This window comes from Microcaecilia unicolor, chromosome 2 (assembly GCF_901765095.1).
Source record: "Microcaecilia unicolor chromosome 2, aMicUni1.1, whole genome shotgun sequence".
NCBI lineage: Eukaryota > Metazoa > Chordata > Amphibia > Gymnophiona > Siphonopidae > Microcaecilia > Microcaecilia unicolor.
The window spans coordinates 595,013,375-595,036,790 of NC_044032.1; the positions used below are offsets into that span (position 1 = coordinate 595,013,375).

Below are 23,416 nucleotides of genomic sequence, written 5' to 3' on the forward strand. Positions count from 1 at the left end.
GGGGTTCATTTTATTTATTTGGATTTTGCTCACACCTTTTTCAGTAGTAGCTCAAGGTGAGTTACATTCAGGTACACTGGGTATTTCTGTCCCTGGAGGGTTCACAATCTAATTTTGTACCTGAGGCAAAGAAGGGTTAACAGGGTCTTTTACTAAAGTTTAGCTTGAGTTATCTGCAGCAGGGCCCATAGAAATAACATGGACCCTGCTGCAGATAACTGAGCTAAGCTTTAGTAAAAGACCCCCTCAGTGATTTGCCCATGATCACAAAGAGCAGCAGTGGGATTTAAACCAGCCACCTCTGGATGTCAAGACTGGTACTCTAACCACTAGGCTACTCCTCCACTCCACTTTTAATACTAAATTTACAGTATTTGCTATTTTTATAATGGATCCTAATCCATCACTAACTTCACACGTTATCACTAGTTTGCTGTAAGCTTTTCTAAACATCCTCAAACTGCATCAAAAAAATTGGGGGTGTGCTTTATTCTCACAGCTGAACTGATCATAAAAATTTGCCAGCTTGTGAAAAACTTTCTTCAGAAAGTAAATATGTTTTATGTTGTTGCATTTTCCCACACAGTAGCAGTTTGAGACCTTGCATGACTAATATTTCTTCACCTCAAGGTGTTCAGAGGCACATCATAAGTGCAACTCTTTGTGCTGCTTTTCACAAAATTAAAGTACAAATTCTTATGTACATGGGTCATATGGAGTCACCTTTTGTGACATAGCAAAGCACAGTATTCTTTCCTTTATAACCAAAGACATGACTTAAAATGTATTTGTACATTTCCATGGGAAAGATTTGACCTCGAGTATGAGTTATAAGCCCTCTGACTAACTGAACAAATAGTAATAGGAGGTTGTCCTTACATACCTTAGATTGTCTGTATTTTCACAAAGAAAGATTGCCTGAACTTGGTCTTTTGTACAAGCTGCCAGTTGAGTACTTGGTTCTTTCAAGGGCTTTATCTGCAGTGTTGAAAGCTAGGCTCCACTGATAACAGCTACTTGATAAACATTGGTACCATCATTCCGTATTTGTGAAACTGTCCTATGACTTATCCATCATATTAGCTGAGTGTACTAAGTTAAAAAACAAATCTCATTTACACATAGGGAGGAGATTTTCAACAGGATTTCTCTTGATAAAATTGTGCTTTGCTTCTTTTTAAAATTGCCTATTTGGTATGTGGGTAAGCTTATGTGTGTACAGCCTATATGCACATACATTTACTCAGACTGTCTGTGGAGGGGTTGGAAGGACATTTTCACTTCTGCTTTTATATTTTTTGAAATTCAAGTGTATGCACATAAATTAGCTTTTGTTGGCACCTGAGGCACTTTTTCAACACCCACAATATGAAATAGTCACTCAGTACTGACACATCATCTGCCCACAAAATTGGGCTGACAGAGTGTGACTGTAAGCGATTCTTGCCGTGGGACCAGTTTCCAAGCTCCTCAACCCAGAACAGCATGTAGCTGATAGCATAAATTAGCAATGGCATTTGTGTATGACAAACAGTATAAACATACAGTAGTTTTCCTGAGGTAACTTTCAAAGCGGAAGTACACAGTTACTTTGGCTTTGAAAAGTCAGTCAAGTCCACACAGAGAAAACTACATATGTTCTTTTTACATATATGCACATTTTAAAAATACACTCTCAGTTGTTACATGGTATTTGGATAGAGAAGGTTTTTTTTTTTTTCAGAAGCTATCACGATTTAGCAATGACTTCTGCCAAAGTATCTCCTGAAAAAAAACATCTGGGTTGTGCAGTCCATAGTGAGGGGCATAATCGAATGGCACCAGCGAAATCGATGGCCGGCCATCTTTGGGGCAGGTGCCGTAAGTGGGCAGAGCCAAGCGTTTTTTTTTTTGTTACATTTGTACCCTGTGCTTTCCCACTCATGGCAGGCTCAATGCAGCAGGCAATGGAGGGTCAAGTGACTTGCCCAGAGTCACAAGGAGCTGCCTGTGCCAGGAATCAAACTCAGTTCCTCAATTCCCCAGGACCAAAGTCCACCACCCTAACCACTAGGCCACTCCTCCACTCTATTTTCAAAATATGCTTGGCACCGGCCAAATCGCTTGCCGGGTTTATATGAGATGGCCGGCTCCGTTTTCCAGCCATAATGGAAACCAGACCTGGCCATCTCAAACCCGGCGAAATGCAAGGCATTTGGCCGTGGGAGGAGTCAGCATTTGTAGTGCAATGGTCCCCCTCACATGCCAGGACACCAACCAGGCACCCTAGGGAGCACTTAAAAAATCTTTTTAAACCCCCCCCCCCAAATTAGCTTTCAGATGCATAGCACCCTTCCCTTGTGTGCTGAGCCCCCCAAATTTCCCCCCAAAACCCACTGCCCACAAGTCTACACCATTACCATAGCCCTAAGGGGTGAAGGGGGGCACCTACATGTGGGTACAGTGGGTTTTGGGGGTTTTTGGAGGGCTCTACATTAACCACCACAAGTGTAACAGGTATGGGGGGGGGATGGGTCTGGGTCTACCTGCCTGGAGTGGCCTAGTGGTTAGGGTGGTAGACTTTGGTCCTGAGGAACTGAGTTTAATTCCTACTTCAGGCACAGGCAGCTCCTTGTGACTCTGGGCAAGTCACTTAACTCTCCATTGCCCCATGTAAGCCGCATTGAGCCTGCCATGAGTGGGAAAGCGCAGGGTACAAATGTAAAAAAAAAATAAAGGTTTTTTTTTCAGAAGCTATCACAAGTTAGCAATGACTTCTGCCAAAGTATCTCCTGAAAGAAACATCTGGGTTGTGCAGTCCATAGTGAGGGGCATAATCGAACGGCACCAGCGAAATCGATGGCCGGCCATCTTCGGGGCCGGCGCTGTAAGTAGGCGGAGCCAAGCGTATTTTCAAAATACGCTTGGCACCGGCCAAATCGCTTGCCGGGTTTAGATGAGATGGCTGGCTTCGTTTTCCAGCCATAATGGAAACATACGATTTATGTCGGAAGATCACCGGCGATCCCTTTCGAAAATAAACATGAGTGGTTTGATTTTATTTTTTAATGTAGGATTGATCACTTGAAAACCTTCCTAAAGGAAACAAAGCCTTTTAAAACATGGTATTATGCATGCTTCTTTTTTAAAATGCATGCGGAACTAAACTGTAATGACAATTTCTGTTTGGGGGTTGTATCTGCAAATGGTTTAATTTTGCACATACCTTGATAGGAATGAATATCAAACTTATGCCAAGATATGCTGGAGATGACCTCTGTTTCTCATACTTTCTACTAATAGCTTTGATTTATGCCAGTCTCCAGGATGCTGTGCTTGACCACACTATCCTATTTGTTGGATTTCTGTTGAATGAATACTGCTGGAAGCCTCATCTGTGAGATCATTTTTGGCCCCTGACGCAGGCAAAATGCCAAAAATGGGCTGCATTGGGTCTTTTAATAAAACGTTGGCTTCTGCAATCCTTGCCTCTGGCTTTTGTCTCATCTGTGTGTTACTTCACTGTCTATTCAGTTTACTGCACTCTGGGACCCTTTCATCTGCCTAAGGACCTATATGTATACAGCACTACCACCCAGTTAGTGCATGAGCTGGGAGATAATTCTAAATTTGGTGCACGATGAATCCCATGGTAGAAAAAAAGGCCACTTACCCGGCAGTAAACAGCAATTAGCACGTGCTGCCTGCTTACCATGTGGCTAGCGCGTGAGACCTTACCACTAGGTCAATGGGTGGTGGTAAGGTCTCAGTCCGAAAATGGACATGCGGTGGTTTCAGTTTTAGCGCATGCCTATTTTCCAACCCCTTAAAAAAGGCCCTTTTTTCTAAACATGGTAAAAAATGGCCCAGCGAGAGCCCAAGAAATGTGCTTCAACTACCGCAGGCCACTTTTACCATGGCTTAGTAAAAGGACCCTTTTGTGTTGTTGATTTCATCTGGTCTGCTTGCTTTACATCTTCTTCCTATGTTATCGAGCTGACAGAGTGCGATTGAGAGTGATTCTTGCCCTGGCACAAGTTTCCAGGCTCCTCTACCCAGAACAGCATATAGCAACACTCACTGTGATGTCACAACAGCACACTGAACATTTGTGCATGATCTCTATGGTGTGCCAACAAAAGTGCACAATAAAGAGGTGCTCCCTTGCTCACTCCTTCATACATCAAGAAGAAGAAAATCTCTGCAAAGCATCACAAGAACAAAGGTGGTCAAAGGAAGGAGAAGTCGCCAGAGATCATACAACAAAAGCTTATTGAGGAGTGACCCAACCTGGCCAAGTTTCAACTAAAAATACTGCATCAGGGGTCATCCAGACTTCTATGGCACTCAAAATGACATAAACCAGTCAGAAAACATTTGCCACTCCTTGCAAATCTTCTGTGCCACTACAAAGCAGTTTGAGAACAGAAATTGCTTTGCAGTGGCACAGAGGATTTACAAGGAACGACAAATGTTTTCTGTCTGGATCATGAAATTTTAAATGCCATAGAAGTCTGGATGACCCCCTGATACAGGCTGTTTAGCCTAAACTTGGCCAGGTTGGGTCATTCGTCAATAAAGTTTTGTTTCATGATATTTGGTGATTCTTCCTTCCTTTGATCACCTTCGTTCTTGTGACTGTACTCCTTCATATAGACTTCAGAAGGACTTCTGAAGAATATATTGTAGACCAGTTGAAAACTGAGTAGGTTGCAGTGAGTTTATTACATTTTATTTATTTATTTATTGCATTTGTATCCCACATTTTCCCACCTTTTTGCGGGTTCAGTGTGGCTTACAATATGAGTTGAATATTGGAAATACAATTGTTACAGATAGTTGTGGATAATATTATGCAGGGTTATGCGAAACAATTGGGGTGTCGTTAAGGGATGTAATAATGGAACATAGGCATTGCAACTTTGGAAGGAAACAATGGGAGCTTAGAGGCGATAGAAAGGCATGAAGTCATATGGTATATAACTTTCTGTGAGAAAAGGTATGAGTGATGTGATAATACGGGGATTGGAGTTCCGAGGTGAATGTACGATGCATTAGTGAACAGTAAGTGTGGACTTTATGTGTTTTGTTTCTATCCATAGACTTGTTCGAAAAGATAAGTCTTCAATAATCTGCGGAAGGAAGCTTGCTCGTTGGTTGTTCTTAGGTTGCGCGGCAGTGTATTCCAATACTGCGTGCTCATGTGAGAAAAGGTTGACGCGTGTAATGTTTTGTATTTCACGCCTTTGCTATTGGGGAAGTGGAGGTTAAGGAAGGTCGGGATGATCTTTTGGCATTTCTGGGTGGTAAGTCTATTAACTCAGACATGTAGGATGGGGCTTCACCGTGAATGATTTTATGGACTAATGTGCATACTTTAAAAGTGACGCGTTCCTTGAGTGGAAGCCAGTGCAGTTTTTCTCTTAATGGTTTTGCACTTTCATATTTTGGCTTTCCAAAGATGAGTCTGGCTGCCATATTCTGGGCTGTTTGAAGTTTCCTCAGTGTTTGTTCTTTGCAGCCTGCGTATAGTGAGTTGCAATAATCCAAATGGCTGAGCACAAGGGATTGCACTAGACTGCGAAAGACGGATCTTGGGAAGTACGGTCTCATCCTTTTTAGTTTCCACATGCTGTAAAACATCTTTTTTGTTGTGTTGTTAGCATGAGTTTCAAGCGTTAGGTGGCGGTCGATGGTGATTCCAAGGATTTTTAGCGTTTCTGAGACTTGAAGGTTCAGGTTTGGAGTGTTTATGGTTGTGAATTCTTTTGTGTTGTATTGAGATGTGAGAATCAGGCATTGAGTTTTTTCTGCATTTAATTTTAGTCGAAATGCATCCGCCCATGTGTTCATGATGTGTAGGCTTTGATCAATTTCGTTGAGGATTTTGTTTATGTCCTGTTTGAAGGGGATGTATATTGTCACATCATCAGCGTAGATATATGGGTTAAGGTTATGGTTTGATAGGAGTTTTGCCAAAGGGATCATCATTAAGTTAAAAATGGTTGGTGAGAGAGGTGATCCTTGTGGTACTCCACATTCAGGTATCCATGCCTTAGATGTGGTCGAATTTGATGTGACTTGATATGAACGTTGGGTTAGGAACCCTTCGAACCAATTCAGGACATTACCTCCAATGCCAAAGTATTCGAGTATGTGTAATAGGATTCCGTGGTCAACCATGTCAAAGGCACTTGACATGTCAAATTGAAGGAGGAGTATATTGTTGCCAGTTGCAATTGTCTGTTTGAATTTGGTCATAAGGGTGACTAATACTGTTTCTGTGCTATGATTCGACCGGAATCCTGATTGGGAGTCATGTAGTATTGAGTGTTTGTTTAGATAGTTTGTGAGTTGTTTGGTTACCATTCCTTCTGTTATTTTGGTTATTAAAGGTATGGATGCTACTGGCCTGTAGTTGGTTATTTCACTTGTGCTTTTCTTTGTGTCTTTAGGGATTGGGGTGAGTAAGATTTTTCCTTTTTCTTTTGGGAAAAGTCCATTTTGTAGCATGAAGTTTATGTGGCTCGTTAGGTCTGTTATGAATTGTTGAGGAGCAGATTTCATGAGGTTTTTTGGGCACGTGTCTAGTTTCCAGTTGGATTTTGCATATCTTTTGAGAGTTTCAGATATGAGGTCTTCAGATAGTATTTCGAATTCGGTCCAAGTTTTGTCTGCAGGGTATATTCCTTCTTCTGGGTCTAGACAGTCTAAAATTGTGGCGTACTCAATAGGGCTGGCAGGTATTTTGAGTCGTAGTTGTATAATTTTCTCCTTGAAGTATTTCGCAAGGTTGTCCGCATCTGGTACATCTTTGCCGTTGTTTGTAACTGGTGTGGTGTCTAACAGTTTGTTCACAAGGTTGAAGAGTTTATGTGTGTCTTTGTAGTTTGGTCCTATTATTGTTTTGTAATGTAGTCTTTTGGTCTGTTTTATGGTGTATTTGTATTTTCTCCGAAGTAGTTTCCATGCGTTCAGTGTTTGTTCATTTTTTTTTTTGTTCCATTCTCGTTCTAGTTTTCTGACTTGTGTTTTAAGTTTTTTCAGCTTTTCGGTGAACCATGGATTTGTTTTCTTCCTGCGTGATGTTCTGGTTTGGATTGGGGCGATTTTGTCTAATGTTGTTGTACATAGATCGTCCCATTCTTGGAGGAATTGGATGTTGTCAGCGTTTGTTGGCCATTCGTTCTGGTAGATCTTTTGCCAGAATATTGTGGGGTCTATTTTTTCTCTCGTTGTGTATGTTGTTCGCTCATGTTTATTGATTGTGTTGGTGTGTGTTTTTCGCCAGCAGAGAGAGACATTTGCTTTATGGTGGTCTGACCATAGTGTAGGTGTCCATCTTGTGTCAGTGAGTGTGATGGTTGAATCTGGTTCGAATTTGTTTGTTATGATATCAAGTGTGTGTCCTTTTTCGTGTGTTGGTTGTGTGTTGGGTACTTGCAGATCCCAAAGTTTTAGGAATTCTTTGCATTCTTGTGTGCTTGATGAAGTGTCATCTTCTAGGTGTAGGTTGATGTCTCCTAGTATGAGGATGTTTGAGGCTGATATGCAGGAGTTCGAGATGAAATCCATGAGTTGTGCTTGGGAGTCTTGCCATTTTCCTGGTGGTCTGTAGAATAGGATTGTGTTAAGGTGTCCTATTAGGTTTGGATGATTGATTCTTGTTGATGCAATTTCAAGTTGAGGCGAGGTAGATTCGCCCGTGATTGTGATGGTGAATTCGGGTTTGTAGATAATAGCTATTCCGCCGCCTCTTTTTTTTCCATTTCTTGTCCAGTGGGTTATTTTGTATTCTGGTGGGCATGTTTCTAAAATGGCGGGGTCTGTAGGGCTGTGGAACCAGGTTTCTGTAATAAATAGAAGGTCTAAGTTATCCGTGGTAATCCAGTCTAGTATATCTACTGAGTTGCTTACTGCTGATCTTGCATTCATGTATCCTAGTTGGATTGAATGGTATGGTTCCGTGGGCGGGTTCGATGTGTTTATTTTTATTAGTTGTCTGTTTCTTCGATGATTGGATTTGTTGTCGTTGTTGTTTTCCTTTTTTAGTCGGCGGTATTCATATCCAGAGGTTGTTCCTTTTGGTTGATTATTGTGTCTTTGGTTTGGTGGGTTGTCGGTTGGTTGTAGATAGTATTGTTGTATTGTGGTTGAGTTGTTGTGGATGTTCTGTAGGGTGGACATTGTGTGTATGTGAGTGCTGTGTGATTTGTGGATAATGGGTTTGTTATTATCTGGGTTGTAGGTTGTGTTTGCGTATAAGAGTAGGGAGAGATAATGGATAGTTAGGAGTGTTTTACTGGTATACATATCTATTTCTAGGGTGTTGCGGCAAACATTTAGCTGGTTTAAATCCAAGCGAGTCAAGCTTAAATTCTTGCTCATTTTTTTTTAGTTTGCATTGTTTTTTTATAATAGATAAGTTTATAATTTTTCTGTTTTAGAAATGGCATTGATTCCTGTTAACATAGGACAAGGCAGATATGGTCCATTGGTCCCATTACATAAACCTCGAACACATGAACATGCCCTAGTTTAGATCAATCTTGTCAAAAATCCTGATGTTAGACAACCTAAGATAATGAATCTGATTCTTTTTTTGTTACATTTGTACCCCATGCTTTCCCACTCATGGCAGACTCATTGTGGCTTACATGGGGCAATGGAGGGTTAAGTGACTTGCCCAGAGTCACAAGGAGCTGCCTCTGCCTGAAGTGGGAATTGAACTCAGTTCCTCAGGGCCAAAGTCCACCACCCTAACCACTAGGCCACTCCTCAGCAACGCATGGTCTGTGAGAAATAAAGTTGACATTTTTTATGATTTATTGTAGACTCTTAAACCAGATTACATATGTCTGTGGCAGAATTCTGATTATCTCATGCTGACAATATGATTTTGAGTCAGTTATGTCTACTTTGTCATGTAATCTTTTCTCAATATAGGAATAGGAAACGAAGAGGAGGATTGCTAATTACTGTAAAACATCAGCCAGGTTTCTCTCAGACATCATTTTTTTTACATTTCTTATAGTATTGAATCTCTGTTTCTATCTTCTACTAGTTTTAAAATACTCCTTGTATATAGCACACCAGGGACTCTCTACAGTGACTTTTCACCATTAATTAAAGCTATTGTTGCTCAGAAAGTTTACTCCTATAATACTATTTTGTTAGGTGAATTTAATCCGTTTTTTTACTTAGTGGATAAAAATATGATTATTTATGACTTTAGCCAGACTTTGTGTTGTTTAGGCTGGCAGCAATTTGTTTCAGGACCCACTCATTCTGCAGGATACACTTTGACCATTCTTTCTTTGATGAAAGTTATCTGGGTAAGTCAGTGGTTAGGTCAGTCTATGGTCTGACTATTTTCTTATTTTGTGCTGGTTTCCTAGTTTGACAAGTATATCATCTCCTAATACATGAAGAATTTATAAATATCATGGCCCTGTGGATATGATACAGTTGAAAGCTGCCTGTCTTTACTTATTTAAAGATATCAGCTTGGTGATTCAGTGGATGCTTGGCATTATGCTTTGAAACATCAAATTGTAAAAAGAACTATGTCTGCCCCTTTTTTTCCTTATGAACTTAGACAGACCAAACATTTTTTAAGGAAGAAAGAACGGGCTTGGTGTAAGAAGCTGACTGTTATACATTTAGAAGAATATTGTGTCTGCCTCAGTGATTATCATAAGGCAACTGTAACAGAAAAAAAAAAGATTATTTTAGGAAAGTAATGTCTTCTGCGCTCTCTATTTCTAGAAAACGTTTTGGTTTGTAAGGAAATGAACATCCTGTTTCAGTACGCAAAGTCTGATTTAAGTATCTCTTGCCAGAGGTCTATTGATGCTTTCAGCAGAAAGGTTCAAGGCATAATTCAGTCTAATGATATTATATTTTTTCAGTAGAAGATTTTACAATTGATAAAACAGCTAACCGGATGGAATTTCACCCCTGATGATGGCAAAATGCTTAACAAGTTGAACAAATGATCACTAGTTTGAATTCTTGAGGCAAGAATTATCAGTGACAACAGCAAATCTACTTAATACATTTTTTGACAAGGGTTTAGTCCCTGATGTCTTGAAATAAGGCCCTTTGTTAAAAAATGAGAAATTAGATCCAGTTAGTTTAGAGAACTACTGCCCTATCTCATCATTGAGATTTTTTGCAAAGATATTTGAGAAAGCAGTGTTGTATCAGCTACAGGATTTTTTTTTTAATAAGAACAAGATCTTAGATATGTTTCGGATTGGTTTTAGGCTTATACATTCTATCAAGACTCTTTTAATCTCAGTTTTTGATTGTATTAGAGCTGGCTTTGATCATGGAATACAGTATTTCATGGAAACATTGGATATTGCTGCTCCATTAGATACGGTGAACCATTCTTTATTATTGAGTCATATGAAAGTATTGGGTATCTGGAAAGGTTTAGCCTGGTTTACTTAATTTCTTTCATAGCGATGTTTTCAGGTACAACAGAGGAATGTTTTTTTCAAATGGCCTACGTTACTAGGGTACCACAAGGTTCTGCATTGACTGCTGTACTTTGTAACACATTTATTGTACTAATTTGTCATCTATTATCATGTCTAGGAGTAGATTATAGAATATGTACAGATTATTTAGTGTTTTTTTCCTATTTGTGGTACTGTTGATGGCACACTAAGGTGCTTGCAAGTAATTAATACTTAGATGAAGACTATGTCAGGCTTCTCACGGAAACACAGGGTTTGTGAGCCCTTGGACCACTGCCATGGAGCAGCAGTAGCAGGCAAAACCCATCCCCAAACCAGAGGCAAGGCAGAACAGGACTGGGACCCCGGACTGGAGTTGCAGCAGAGGCAAACAAGCTGGGAAAGGCAGAGCAGGAACAGCTAGACTTCACCTGCACTTGACCGCCATTCCCCAGGAGTTGAGCCCCTGGGTGCAGGCGGCCGGCATGACTTACAGGACAGGGCAGGAACTGAATACCAACAGGAAACACACAACAGAGTCAGGACTAAAAGCTGCCAGGCAGCCACTAAGACAGAAACACAGACAGGTGAGAATCAGGACTGAAAGCTGCCAAGCAGCCACTAAAAAGGAACACAGACACAAGGCAAGGAAATGCAGACCAGAAACAAGACTAGGAACTAAGCAACAAAACCAAAGCTAACTACACACAAACAAACTAGAACCAGGCAAGAAACTCAGACTAGAACTGGACTAGGCAGAAGTGCACAGAGCACACCCACATACCAGGGACCTTAGACGATGCAAAGGCAAACACAGAAGTTCCAGGTGGCTAATAAAGCCCATCAGCAGCTGAAGTTCAGCTGCAGGAATCACAAGGCAGCTATGGGTGCTGTTCAGGCACAAACAAGAAAAGCAAGTCTGGCAGCCTGGAAGATCCGGACCGGACTGGGCTGAAGTCTGGAATGTGTTACAGTTCATAGCAGCCACCGGTTCTGGCCACCAGAGGGTGAGGTGAGCACAGACAAGGAAACAGTCACCACCGTGACAGACTAGGAGATTTAAATTGAGCTTGTCTTAAAATACAAGCTCTCTTTTTATTTGGGTGCCTCCTGCTAACCTTCCAGTATAAGTATATGTTGATCATTTAGAAATCCCTATTGTTAAAGAAATTACATTTTGGGGAACTGTGGTAGGTACTTTATCTTTAAAGTCTCAGATTAAAAGTATGGCTGGTTAGGAAGATTCATAGGTGGTTTTTTACTAAAGCTTAGCTCGAATTATCCACAGAAGGGCCCTTAGGAATAAAATAGACCCTGTTGCAGATAACTCGAGCTAAGCTTTAGTAAAAGAACCCCATGATTTGTTATTTGCCAAAAATTTTAGAATAATTGCACAAAGTATGTGACTCCATTATTAGATTATTGAACTCATTTAATTTGGGAGTTCCTGCTTATATGCTACATGCTTTACAAGTGGCTAGGGCTGGTGTTAGATAATCAGGAGCCCAGGGCAGAAACTAGGGAGGGGGTCCAAAAGCTGGCCTTCAGCCTATACCTCCTTCAGTCTGAGGCAGACTTGGAGCCCCCTATGATATGGGGGCCCAGGGTAATTGCTCTGTTTGCCACCCCCCAATGCTATCCCTGCAAGTGGCACAGAACACTGATGCTTGCTTGATCTCAGGTTTGTCGGGATTTGAACATATTGGGGACAATTCTATATATGCTGTCAAATGTTAGGCACTAGGTCTGCAAAAAAGTGTTCTAATGGATTAAAGGTGCTTAAACCAGTTATAGAATACCATTCAGTGCCGATTTTTTTGGCATCAAATTTTGAGCACCGCTTATAGAATTTTCCCCATTACTCAACTAAAACTCAACGCAGAAATAACACACTGTCTCATCCTCTCATCCCAATACAACACGAACAAATCCACCAACATAAGCACCCCAGACTACACCCTTCCTGTTTCAGACAGCCTGAGAATTCTCGGAGTCACAATAGACCAAAACCTCACACTGGAAAGCCAAGCGAAATCTGTAACGAAGAAAATGTTCCACTCAATGTGGAAACTCAAATGAGTAAAACCTTTCTTCCCAAGGGAAATATTCCGCAACTTGGTACAATCAATGGTACTGAGCCACCTAGACTACTGTAATGGAATCTATGCGGGATGCAAACAAATAATCATAAAGAAACTTCAAACTGCTCAAAACACCGCAGCCAGGTTTATATTTGGCAAGATTTGAAAGTGCCGAACCCCTACGAGAAAAACTGCATTGGCTCCCAATCAAAGAACGTATTGCGTTCAAAATCTGCACTCTGGTTCATAAAATCATCTACGGCAAAGCCCCGGGATACATGTTAAACCTCATAGACCTACCAACCAGAAACACAGCAAGATCAACACGCTCATTCCTAAACCTTCACCACCCAAGCTGCAAAGGTCTCAAATACAAATCAACCTATGCATACAGCTTCTTCTATATAAGCACGCAACTTTGGAACGCACTACCAATCGCCACGAAAACAACGTCTGACCCACCAAACTTCCAGAAATCACTAAAGACTATCTTGTTCAAAAAGGCATACCCAAACGACCCAACTTAAACACCTACATACTGCAACACAACAATACTAATACTCGAACTGGTCTTAACATAACGCTTCCTCCTTTCTGTTCCCTTATGTGTTTGTCACACATGCATTCTATTAAACCATAATATCACTCTGTATTTGTCATACCGGAAAAGCAATCGCCTCATGGTACTATATAAGCCACATTGAGCCTGCAAATAGGTGGGAAAATGTGGGATACAAATGCAACAAATAAATAAAAATAAATATTTGTACAATTGCATTAGCTCCCAATACAGTAATGTGTAAAGTCTAAAGTTCTCACATTGATACACAAGACATTAAATAATTATGCTCTGCTTGCTGTTGCCACTTCTTTAAGGATTTATCAAGCAGCTTGTTGCATTGTTCAAAGGACAAGTTGCTGCTTCATGTGCCTTCCTTTCATCAAGTAAGACCTGAAGAATATCGCTCCTCATAAGTACATAAGTACTACCATACTGGGACATACTGAAGGTCCATCAAGCCCAATATCCTGTTTCTAACAGTGGCTAATCCAGGTCATAAGTACCTGGCAAGATCCCAGAACAGTAAAATAGACTTTATGTTGCTTATCCTAGAAATAAGCAGTGGATTTTCCCAAGTCCATCTTAATAATGGCCTATGGAATTGTAGGAAAGTATCCAAACCTTTATTAAACTGTGCTAAGCTTACTGCTTTTACCACATTCTCTGGCAATGAATTCCAGAGTTTAATCACACGCTGAGTGAAGAAATATTTTCTCTGGTTTCTTTTAAATTTACTACTTAGTAGCTTCATTTTTGTGTTCCCGAGTCCTACTATTTTTGGAAAGAAAAAAACTAGTGATTCACGTCTACACATTCCACTCCACTCAGTATTTGATAGACCTCTATCATATCTCCCCTCAGCTATCTCTTCTCCAAGCTGAAAAGCACTAGCCATTTTAGCCTTTCCTTATAGGGAAATCACCCCATCCTCTTCATCATTTTCATCGCTCTTCTCTGTATCTTTTCTAATTCCACTATATCTTTTCTGAGATGCGGTGATCAGAATTACATACAGTATTCTAGGTGCAGTCGCACCATGAAACAATATAATGGCATTATAACATTCTCATTTTTGTTTTTAATTCCTTTCCTAATAATTCCTAACATTCAATTTGCTTTCTTAGCCACTGCTGCACACTCAGCAGACAGTTTCAAAGTACCATCAACAATGACACCTAGATCCTTTTTGTGGGCGGCGACTCCTAATGTGAAATCTTGCATCACATAGCTATATATAGTTCGGGTTCCTCTTTCCCACATGTATCACTTTGCACTTTAATTAAACATTAACTGCCATTTTGATCTACCAGTCTCGTAAGGTCCTTTTGCAATTTTTCACAATCCTCTTGTGATTTAACAACTTTAAATAACTTTGAGGGGCATAATCAAATGGCGCCGGCCATCTATATGGCCGGCGCCGTAAAGAGCTGTCCCGACCGTATTATCTTAAAAGATGGCCGGCCATCTTTTGTTTCGATAATACAGTTGAGGCTGGCCAAATGTCAGAGATGGCTGGGTTTGAGATGGCCGGCATCGGTTTTCGCCGATAATGGAAACTGAAGCCGGCCATCTCAAACCCGGCCAAATCCAAGGCATTCGGTCGTGGGAGGAGCCAGCATTTGTAGTGCACTGGCCCCCCTCACATGCCAGGACACCAACTGGGCACCCTAGGCGGCACTGCAGTAGACTTCAAAAATTGCTCCCAGGTGCATAGCTCCTTTACCTTGGGTGCTGACCCCCCAAAACCCACTCTGCACAACTCTACACCACTACCATAGCCCTAAGGGGTGAAGGGGGCACCTACATGTGGGTACAGTGGGTTTTGGGGGGGGGGTTGGAGGGCTCCCATTTACCACCACAAGTGTAACAAGTAGGGGGGGATGGGCCTGGGTCCACCTGCCTGAAGTGCTCTGCACCCACAAAAAACTGCTCCAGGGACCTGCATACTGCTGTCAGGGAGCTGGGTATGACATTTCAGGCTGGCATAGAGGATGGCAAAAAAAATGTTTTTTAATTTTGGGGTGGGGGTGGGGTGGGAGGGGGTTGGTGACCACTGGGGGAGTAAGGGGAGGTGATCCTCGATTCCCTCCAGTGGTCATCTGGTCAATTGGGGCACTTTTTTGAGGCTTGGTCCTAAAAATAAATGGACAAAGTGAAGCCGGAGAAATGCTTGTCAGAGCCGGTCATCTTTTTTCCATTATCGGCCAAAGCCCGCCATCTCATAAGCACACCCCCATCCCACCTTCCATACCCTGCGGAAATACCCCCTTTAACTTTGGCTGGCTGTGCGACGGAAAGCAGTTAGAGCCGGCCAAAATCGGCTTTCGATTATACCGATTTGGCCGGGTTCAGGAGATGGCCAACCATCTCCCTATTTGTGTCGGAAGATGGCCGGCGATCTCCTTCGAAAATAAGCAGGTTTGTGTCATTAGCAAATTAAATAACCTCACTAGTTACTTCCATCTCTAGATCAATATTTTACATAGAAGGTGTCAGTATTCAATGTTTTATATAGAAGGTGCCACAATCAGATTTTTCATTCAATTTAGAAAGTAGCTCATATCTTATATATTCAAGAATGATTTCCAGTTACAATTTATGTTTTTATTATTTTTGCTTTATGGTCTAGTCATACATCTGTTTTTATTTATTGTTCTTTTAGTGGACTTAATGTTTGGTTAATTGGTTCTAATTTGTGTATGTATTATTGTGACTCAGTAGAATCGCAGGTTAGTGCAGGATAGAAATGTTTTCAATAAATAAATTAATAATAGTGCTGTTCTTAGTTTCTTTTTTTTTTTTTTGTTCCCTTTACCACAATGCTCAATTTTCATGCATCTAGATTTTATAAGAGGGAACAGGATATCCTAGGTGATCACTACTTGATTCTCCACTTCTATGTAAGAGTCATGATTGCAGTGTTTTTCTGGCACAGTAATGTTCAGAATTTACGCAGCTTCCAGTGGATGAAATGTGCTACCTTATTGTACTTTTCTATATATAAACATTAGCATGCAGGGATGCACAGGCAATACATTTTTGTTTAGCTTAGTTTCCTGTTTCATTTGGATTTTATAAATTTTTGTTTTGCTTAGTTTTGCTTTTATAATTTTTTGTTTCAGGGCAATTTTTTTTAATGGTGACTGAAGTTTCTGCCCAAACAAAGAAGAAAAACCTGCTTGTGGCAAACCACTCCAAACCTCCCTAATCACACCCTGAATCTTCTAACAGCATCACCTGACCCATTCCAATGTCTCCCCCTTGTACCAGGATTAGGTAATTTATTATCCACAAACAATATCGGAAATAGTTGTGCAAAACTAGAATATCAACAAAAACCCACAGCCAGAAAATAAACTGATGTGGCCTCCAGGTCCTAAAACTCCAAAAAAAAATTGAAGGTTGAGAAAAAAAAATACCTCAGAACTACAACACTCAAATTTTCCCATTGCTAATATGAAGCATCTGGTAAAAGCTTAATCAATCATTGGTCATGAAAAAAAACCAAAACTTTACCTTACTGATTATCAAAAGTCCAAAATCACAAAATTTCAAAAATGTTCAACAAGACCAGGAATACAAAATCAGTTATTAAAGAGAGGAGCATCTTTCAAGCCAACACACCTTCTGCAGAGCATAAATTGAAATTTGAAGTCTCCAAAAATCACTCGAGCAAATACTTATCCACAGGAAATTGAAGTATAATGTTCTTCACAATAAAAGGATTACTTGAGAAATCCCAGCAGAGGCTTTGTTTTGCTTTCAAGCTGCATCAGGGGGAAACATCACCTCTCCAAATGATCAGTGCTTCAAAATGGTTACGGCTGGCTAAAAACGCCAACTTTTTAAGCATTATGTCATGGTTATAATCTACCTACTACAAAACTGTGAGCTGGCACCTGCCAAAACTTTTAGCTTTCCTCAAACTTTTGAGACTAGATAATTTGCTATTTTGTACACCATCATTTTTCTGCTTTATTTTACTTCTAGATTTTTGTGATATGTGCATTGGAATCCTCTCTAATTAGGAATTACTTAGGATAGCCATTAAGGGCCCCTATTACCAAGCTGTGGTAGCATCGGCATGTGGATTTTCCACCCGCTGAGGCCCTTTTTACCGCAGCGGGTAAAAGGCAAAAAAAAAGAGGATATGGCTTTGTAGTAAGTACACATTTGCTGTGTGGCCATTTCCGGGGGGAGCCCTTACTGCCACCTATTTATAAGCCCCCGGTGCCCCCCCCCAAATATCACGCCAGAAATGGCACATGGTGGGGTGGCACTACCGCCAGCTCCAGGCCAGTAGTAGTGCTAAAATGATGCACGACAAAGCGGCGGGGTGTTGTAAAAATTGGTCCTAAGTATTTTCTTCACTTTTTCTTTTTATTTGTGAATTTCTTTGACTAATCACATTTTCTGTAACAAGCTGTTTGCTTGTGACTATATTTTAAAACTTGAGAAATATAAAGTAAAACAAGTAAAAAGAAAGAAAATTACAGAAAATGTCTGTGGTTAATTTATTTGCATATATTTGAGTTTTCAAAAGTGTGTACGTAAATGCAAATCCCCTATCCAACACTACCCTGCTCAGTCTAGGTAAAGTTACATGTGTAAGGACAGCATAAATCCAACATTATTCAGTTATCAGGGAGACATTTTTATTAAAAAAAAAATAAAACAAAACTGTAAGCACTGTTTTACTAGTACAAATGCTTTTGGGAAAATTGTCCTCAGTGGTCCAAATTACTTGTTTACAGGTTTTTCCACTTTTAATGTACCCTGAAAAAGCTTTTATTATTAATTTTTTATATGTTTGGCAGGTTTCTTCTCACATTCGCTTCTGGCTTTCCTTATATTAATGTTTCACATCATATTTTCCAGTGCTCATTCTCTTTTCTCTTTTCCTCATGAGGACCTGATTTCTATTATTTAAAGGATGTTGTTTTGGTTTTAATAGCCATTTTCAAAGCACCCTTTATTTCAGAAGATTTTATGTTTACTAAGATGCGCTACCACAAACTACCCAAAAGAAATGAATGAAAACAGTAATAATGCAACATAAAGATTCCTTCATATAATATGCGAGGGATCATGAGATTAGAGGACAGCACTACAACATATAAAAGCTGAAACACACAACCCAGATTTATCAATCATCAGTCCTATGAATCAATATCTCATGTGTCCAGATGTTAGATGTATAACTCAAAAAATGGTAATTTTGAAACCAAAGTTTCCATAGGGTAAAGGTTGAGGAAATGAACAAATGCCTTTAGTGGTATAAACTTGGGAAAGAGTTCAACAGGAGATGATTTTGCAATCCATGCTGGACCCTGATGAAGAAAACGAAACTCAGTACCTGGTCGGGTTTTCATACAGTGTTGGATATTGCATCATCACTTTGTTCAGAGCTTATGGCACAAAGCTAAATATTTTTAATCTTATATTTTGCATATGACATGTGCTTCTACATTACATTAAAATTAACAGTTATATGCTGCATATACCCAACATCTAGTTCAGTGTGGCTTACAGTTAAAAGAAAATAGAGCAATCCCCTAAAACTTACAATATATAAAAACAAAAACAGATAAAACACATTTTTGAAACAATCATGTTTTTAATAATTTTTGAAAAGACCCGTAATTGGTCTCAGGCTGAATGTAGACTGGCAACATGTTCCACTATTTTGCGGCTTGAAACAAAAACGTAAATGAAAATACTGTTTTATAATAGATCCGTAAAGGAGAGGGGACTTGAAGAGATAGAAAATATGTAAAAGTTTAGATATAGTTCTTCTCTAACCTAATAATCAAAGATACCATATATTGAGGTGCCTGATCATACAGAATTAAAAAGACAAAACAACATAACAAAGACTGAACGAGCTTCTGCCATTAGATTTAAACCACTTTAGAGTTTCTCTATCTTACCAAGACAACCTTACCAAGACATTTATGCATACATACAATAACAGATAACATAAGCCAGAGAAATACCAATAATTTAAAAAGTTTATTTAAATTTAATTAATTAAAAACAAAAATGCAGGTTGCAGATAAGTGCCCATCCTCGTGCTATAAATCTGCCATGGGAAACCTGTAGTCTTTCTATGGCTTATATTGTTTTTTTCATTGGGTTTATGCATGAAGACATTAACTAAACAGAATTATTTGATAGACGACACAAGAATATCCAAAACACCTTAAAAATTCTTAGGTAACACAGGCAATTTTGTAAAAATATACCAACCATGCAGTAAAGACAATAAAAACCTTACTTCCTCAACCACTGGGAAGGCTCTAGGTCTGATACAAAATTAAAGGGTCCTTTTACCATACTGTGGTAAAAAGAGGACTTAACATGGATAAAATGGCCAAATTTTCCCTTTATTTCTATTAATGGCCATGCACTAATTTTCCCATTAGAACTTGGCCATTAGTGCGTGAACCCCTACTGCCACCTATTTAGTAGATGGTAAGTGCTCATGCATTAACCATGCACAGAGCTAACTGATTAGCACAGAAATTATCTACTCTCTGCCTCCAGACCTGCCCCGGCAGCAATGCCAAAATTACTATGGGAGGCCTGAGTGCGCCCCCGGTAAAGCATTTTAAGCTGTGCTAAGCACATGTTAGTGCTTACTGCTGCTTAGTAAAAGGCCTCCCAAGACTCTAAAACCAGGAAAAATAGAAGTTAAATTCTTGCTGGAAATATAACCAGTGTGTGTTTTGATTATAGAAACTAATAGAGTACATTAGTCCTCCGGGCAGAGATAAATGGAGAGGGTTAATTGAATTATATTTGAATTCAAAGGAGTGAAAGAAATGTGTCTGGACTGTAAAATACAATTTTAATCTGATTGTAATATTATATAAATTTGGTGGCTTGTTCAAACAACACTTTAAAGGGCCCTTTTACTAAGCTGCGATAAAAAGGGCCCTGCGGTAGCGGCAGCAGCCATTTTTGCCACGTGCTGAGGCCCTTTTTACTGCAGCAGGTAAAGAGGGTGCAAAAATACATGGCCATGTGGTAAGAGTGCTCTTACCATGTGGCAATGCAGGGGGGAGCACTTATTGCCACCCACTGAGGTGGCGATAAGGGCTCCCGCGCTAACCTGGCGGTAACCAGGTAAAGCATGACTCTTCCTGATTACCACCAGGTAACTGCCATGCAAAAAAATCAAGCCCTATTTTTCCAAGCACAGGAAATGGTGCACACTGGGGTTGGAACTACCACTGGCGTAAAAGGCTCCTTTAAAGAATAAATTATTATTAGTAATAAGGCAAAATAAAAGAAATTTACATTAAACAGCAGATTAATGCCTATGTTTACTAAGGTACACTAAGGGCGCGTTAGCATTTTTGACACGCATAAATGGTTTACACATGTTAAATGCTAATGCGCCCATATAAATGTATAGGCACGTTAGCGTTTAATGCATCTTAAATTTAAAGGTGCGTTAGAACTGCTAACGTACCTTGGTAAACAGGGGTTTACTAAAGCCTTTGTGTGAACTTGCTGCAATATCTCATTTTTGTTAATGGAACATTTAGACCATAAAATATTCGGTGGCTAATAAATAAATAAATAAATAAATATATGCAGGCATTTGTGGTAGAACTTTAAAATGCCCAGCCATTGAATTACAGCTGTCATTTATTGAGACAAAATCCTAAAAATACATATTTAAAAATGAATACAGTGTGAGCAATACAATTCTGCTGCAAATCTTTACTGCATTTGAAATGTCAGCATTTATTAGGATATCATGTTTCGATTTAAATTTAGCTGTACACCAATTTCATATAAATCTGGAAAATTTGGTGTTTGAGCTCACCAGTTGATAGTTCAGTGAGTGTGGAGTACAAAGCTGGTGCCATAGTTTAGGGCTAAATGTAATCTACTATCCAAACTCTTCCCTATGCCATATATTTATGAGCTAAATCCTGTAACATAACTCGAGGCTCAGAATCCAACAGCAGAAATAATTATTACACTCACATAGTCCCCGGAATACATTCTGATGTGGGTCTTCACCTTCAGTACAGATCAAACTGTTGTTCAGAATGAAACATGACAAATCAATCAGATTAGTACTTATTCTTTCAGGAACATCTGAATACCAAAAAATCAGGCAAGCACCATCCAATCATAATGCAGCCTTTTTATCAATCACATTGAACTCCTCTGAAACAATGAAATAGAAAGGAACACCTGTTTTAAAAATTATTTTTAGAGATACACATGTGTACGTAATCATTATTCATATGAGAACAAGCAGAGTCACCACATAAAACAAACAGATTTAGTCTCAGCATCTTGCTACTGTATTCTATGTTTATTCAAGATAGGCAAGACAGCCAACCACTGAAGAATGCATAATCTACTGAACAGAAAGCAATGTTAATAATTTACATTTGACCTTTAGAGCCTTTTTTTATTCAAATTTTTCTCCATAGGTTGAGTGCCTCCGTTTGCTGGCCAAGGTTATACTGATTTTCTTATGACCTGACTTTAAGCTGAAAATTAGCCGTGAAGCCCTGTTTTACATAGAGGCTCAATATGAGAGATGGAATGCCCAAGTTGGAATGTTCATGTTTACCTGGTATTTATAAAACATTCTGCTGAATCCAAAGCCTTTTGAGAAACACATGTAAGCATGTTAGCAAATACAGCAGGAGCAGCAATTCTATAAAAATGCAAGTAGAAAAAAAGGGACTCTTTTACTAAGCTGCGTAGGTGCCTTTCCAGCTTATTTTTGAACAAGAAGGCCGGCCATCTTCCGACACAAATCGGGAGATGACTGGCCATCTCCTGAAGCCGGCGAAATCGGTATAATTGAAAGCCGATTTTTGCCGGCTTCAACTGCTTTCCGTCGCAGGGCCGGCCAAAGTTCAAGGCGGTGTTTCGGAAGGGTATGGAAGGCAGGACGGGGGCATGGTTATGAGATGGCTGGCTTCGGCCGATAATGGAAAAAAGAAGGCCGGCTCTGAGGAGCATTTTGCCGGCTTCACATGGTCCATTTATTTTGTGGACCAAGTCTCAAAAAAGTGCCCCAACTGAGCAGATGACTATTGGAGGGAATCGGGGATGACCTCCCCTTACTCCCCCAGTGGTCACCAACCCCCTCCCACCCCTCCAAAAAAATTAAAAATCATTTTTTTGCCAGCCTCTATGCCAGCCTGAAATGTCATACCCAGCTCCATGACAACAGTATGCAGGTCCCTGGAGCAGTTTTTAGTGGGTGCAGTGCACTGCAGGCAGGTGGACCCAGGTCCATCCCCCCCCTACCTGTTACACTTGTGGTGGTATGTGCTGAGCCCTCCAACCTCCCCCCAAAACAACCACTGTACCCACATGTAGGTGCCCCCCTTCACCCCTTAGGGCTTTGGTAGTCTGTACAGTTGTGGGGAGTGGGATTTGGGGGGGCTCAGCACCCAAGGTAAGGGAGGTATGCACCTGGGAGCAATTTTTCAAGTCCACTGCAGTGCCCCCTAGGGTGCCTAGTTGGTGTCCTGGCATGTCAGAGGGATTAGTGCACTACAAATGCTGGCCCCTCCCATGACTAAATGCCTTGGATTTGGCTGGGTTTGAGATGGCCGGCCTCGGTTTCCATTATCAGCGAAAACCGATGACGGCCATCTCAAACCCGGCCATCTCTGATGTTTGGCCGGCCCGAACTGTATTATCGAAACGAAAGATGGCCGTCCATCTTTTTCGATAATACGGTTCGGGACCGCTGTTTGCGGCGCCGGCCATATATATGGCCAGCACCATTCGATTATGCCCCTCCACGTGCACCCAATGTGCGCCAAATTGGAGTTACCGCCCAGTTACCGTGTGGGCCTTGTAGTAATTTCAATTTTGGCGTGCGTCTGCTATGTGCATCTGAAAAATATTTTTTATTTTCTGACGTGCATAGACCATTACTGCACAGTTACCGTATGAGACCTTACCGTTAGGTCAATGCTTGTGGTAAGGTCTCACACAAAACGGACGTGTGGCAGTTTTCATTTAGCCGCACATCCATTTTCAGCAAAAAAAGGGCATCTTTTTGTAGGTACGCTAAAAAATAATTCTGTGCACACCCAAAACACGCGTCTACACTACCGCAGGCCATTTTTCAGCGCACCTTAGTAAAAGGACCCCAAAGAGCATCATCCCTCGGCAGTTTCCACATGTAAGTTCTAGCAATTATTTGTGGAAGTGTTAACTTTGTATACTACATATACATATTGGCACCACTGTTCCCTATATGCTGGGTGGGAGTCCTCCAACTGCATTGCTTCCAGTGGGGGGCAGTGCTTTAATATTGTGTCTTCCATCAC

The 23,416-nt window shown here is 40.4% G+C and overlaps 1 protein-coding gene across 1 annotated transcript in view; it reads right to left on the minus strand.

Moving 5' to 3' along the window:
- ANXA10 (annexin A10) overlaps positions 1-21,259 on the minus strand; it is a 156,877-nt gene extending 135,618 nt beyond the window's left edge. The window contains exon 1 of the mRNA XM_030191576.1: positions 21,090-21,259. Within this exon, the coding sequence (XP_030047436.1) occupies positions 21,090-21,107 (18 nt within the window). The 5' untranslated portion in view covers positions 21,108-21,259. The remainder of the gene's footprint in view (positions 1-21,089) is intronic.
- Between the last annotated feature and the right edge of the window lie 2,157 nt (positions 21,260-23,416).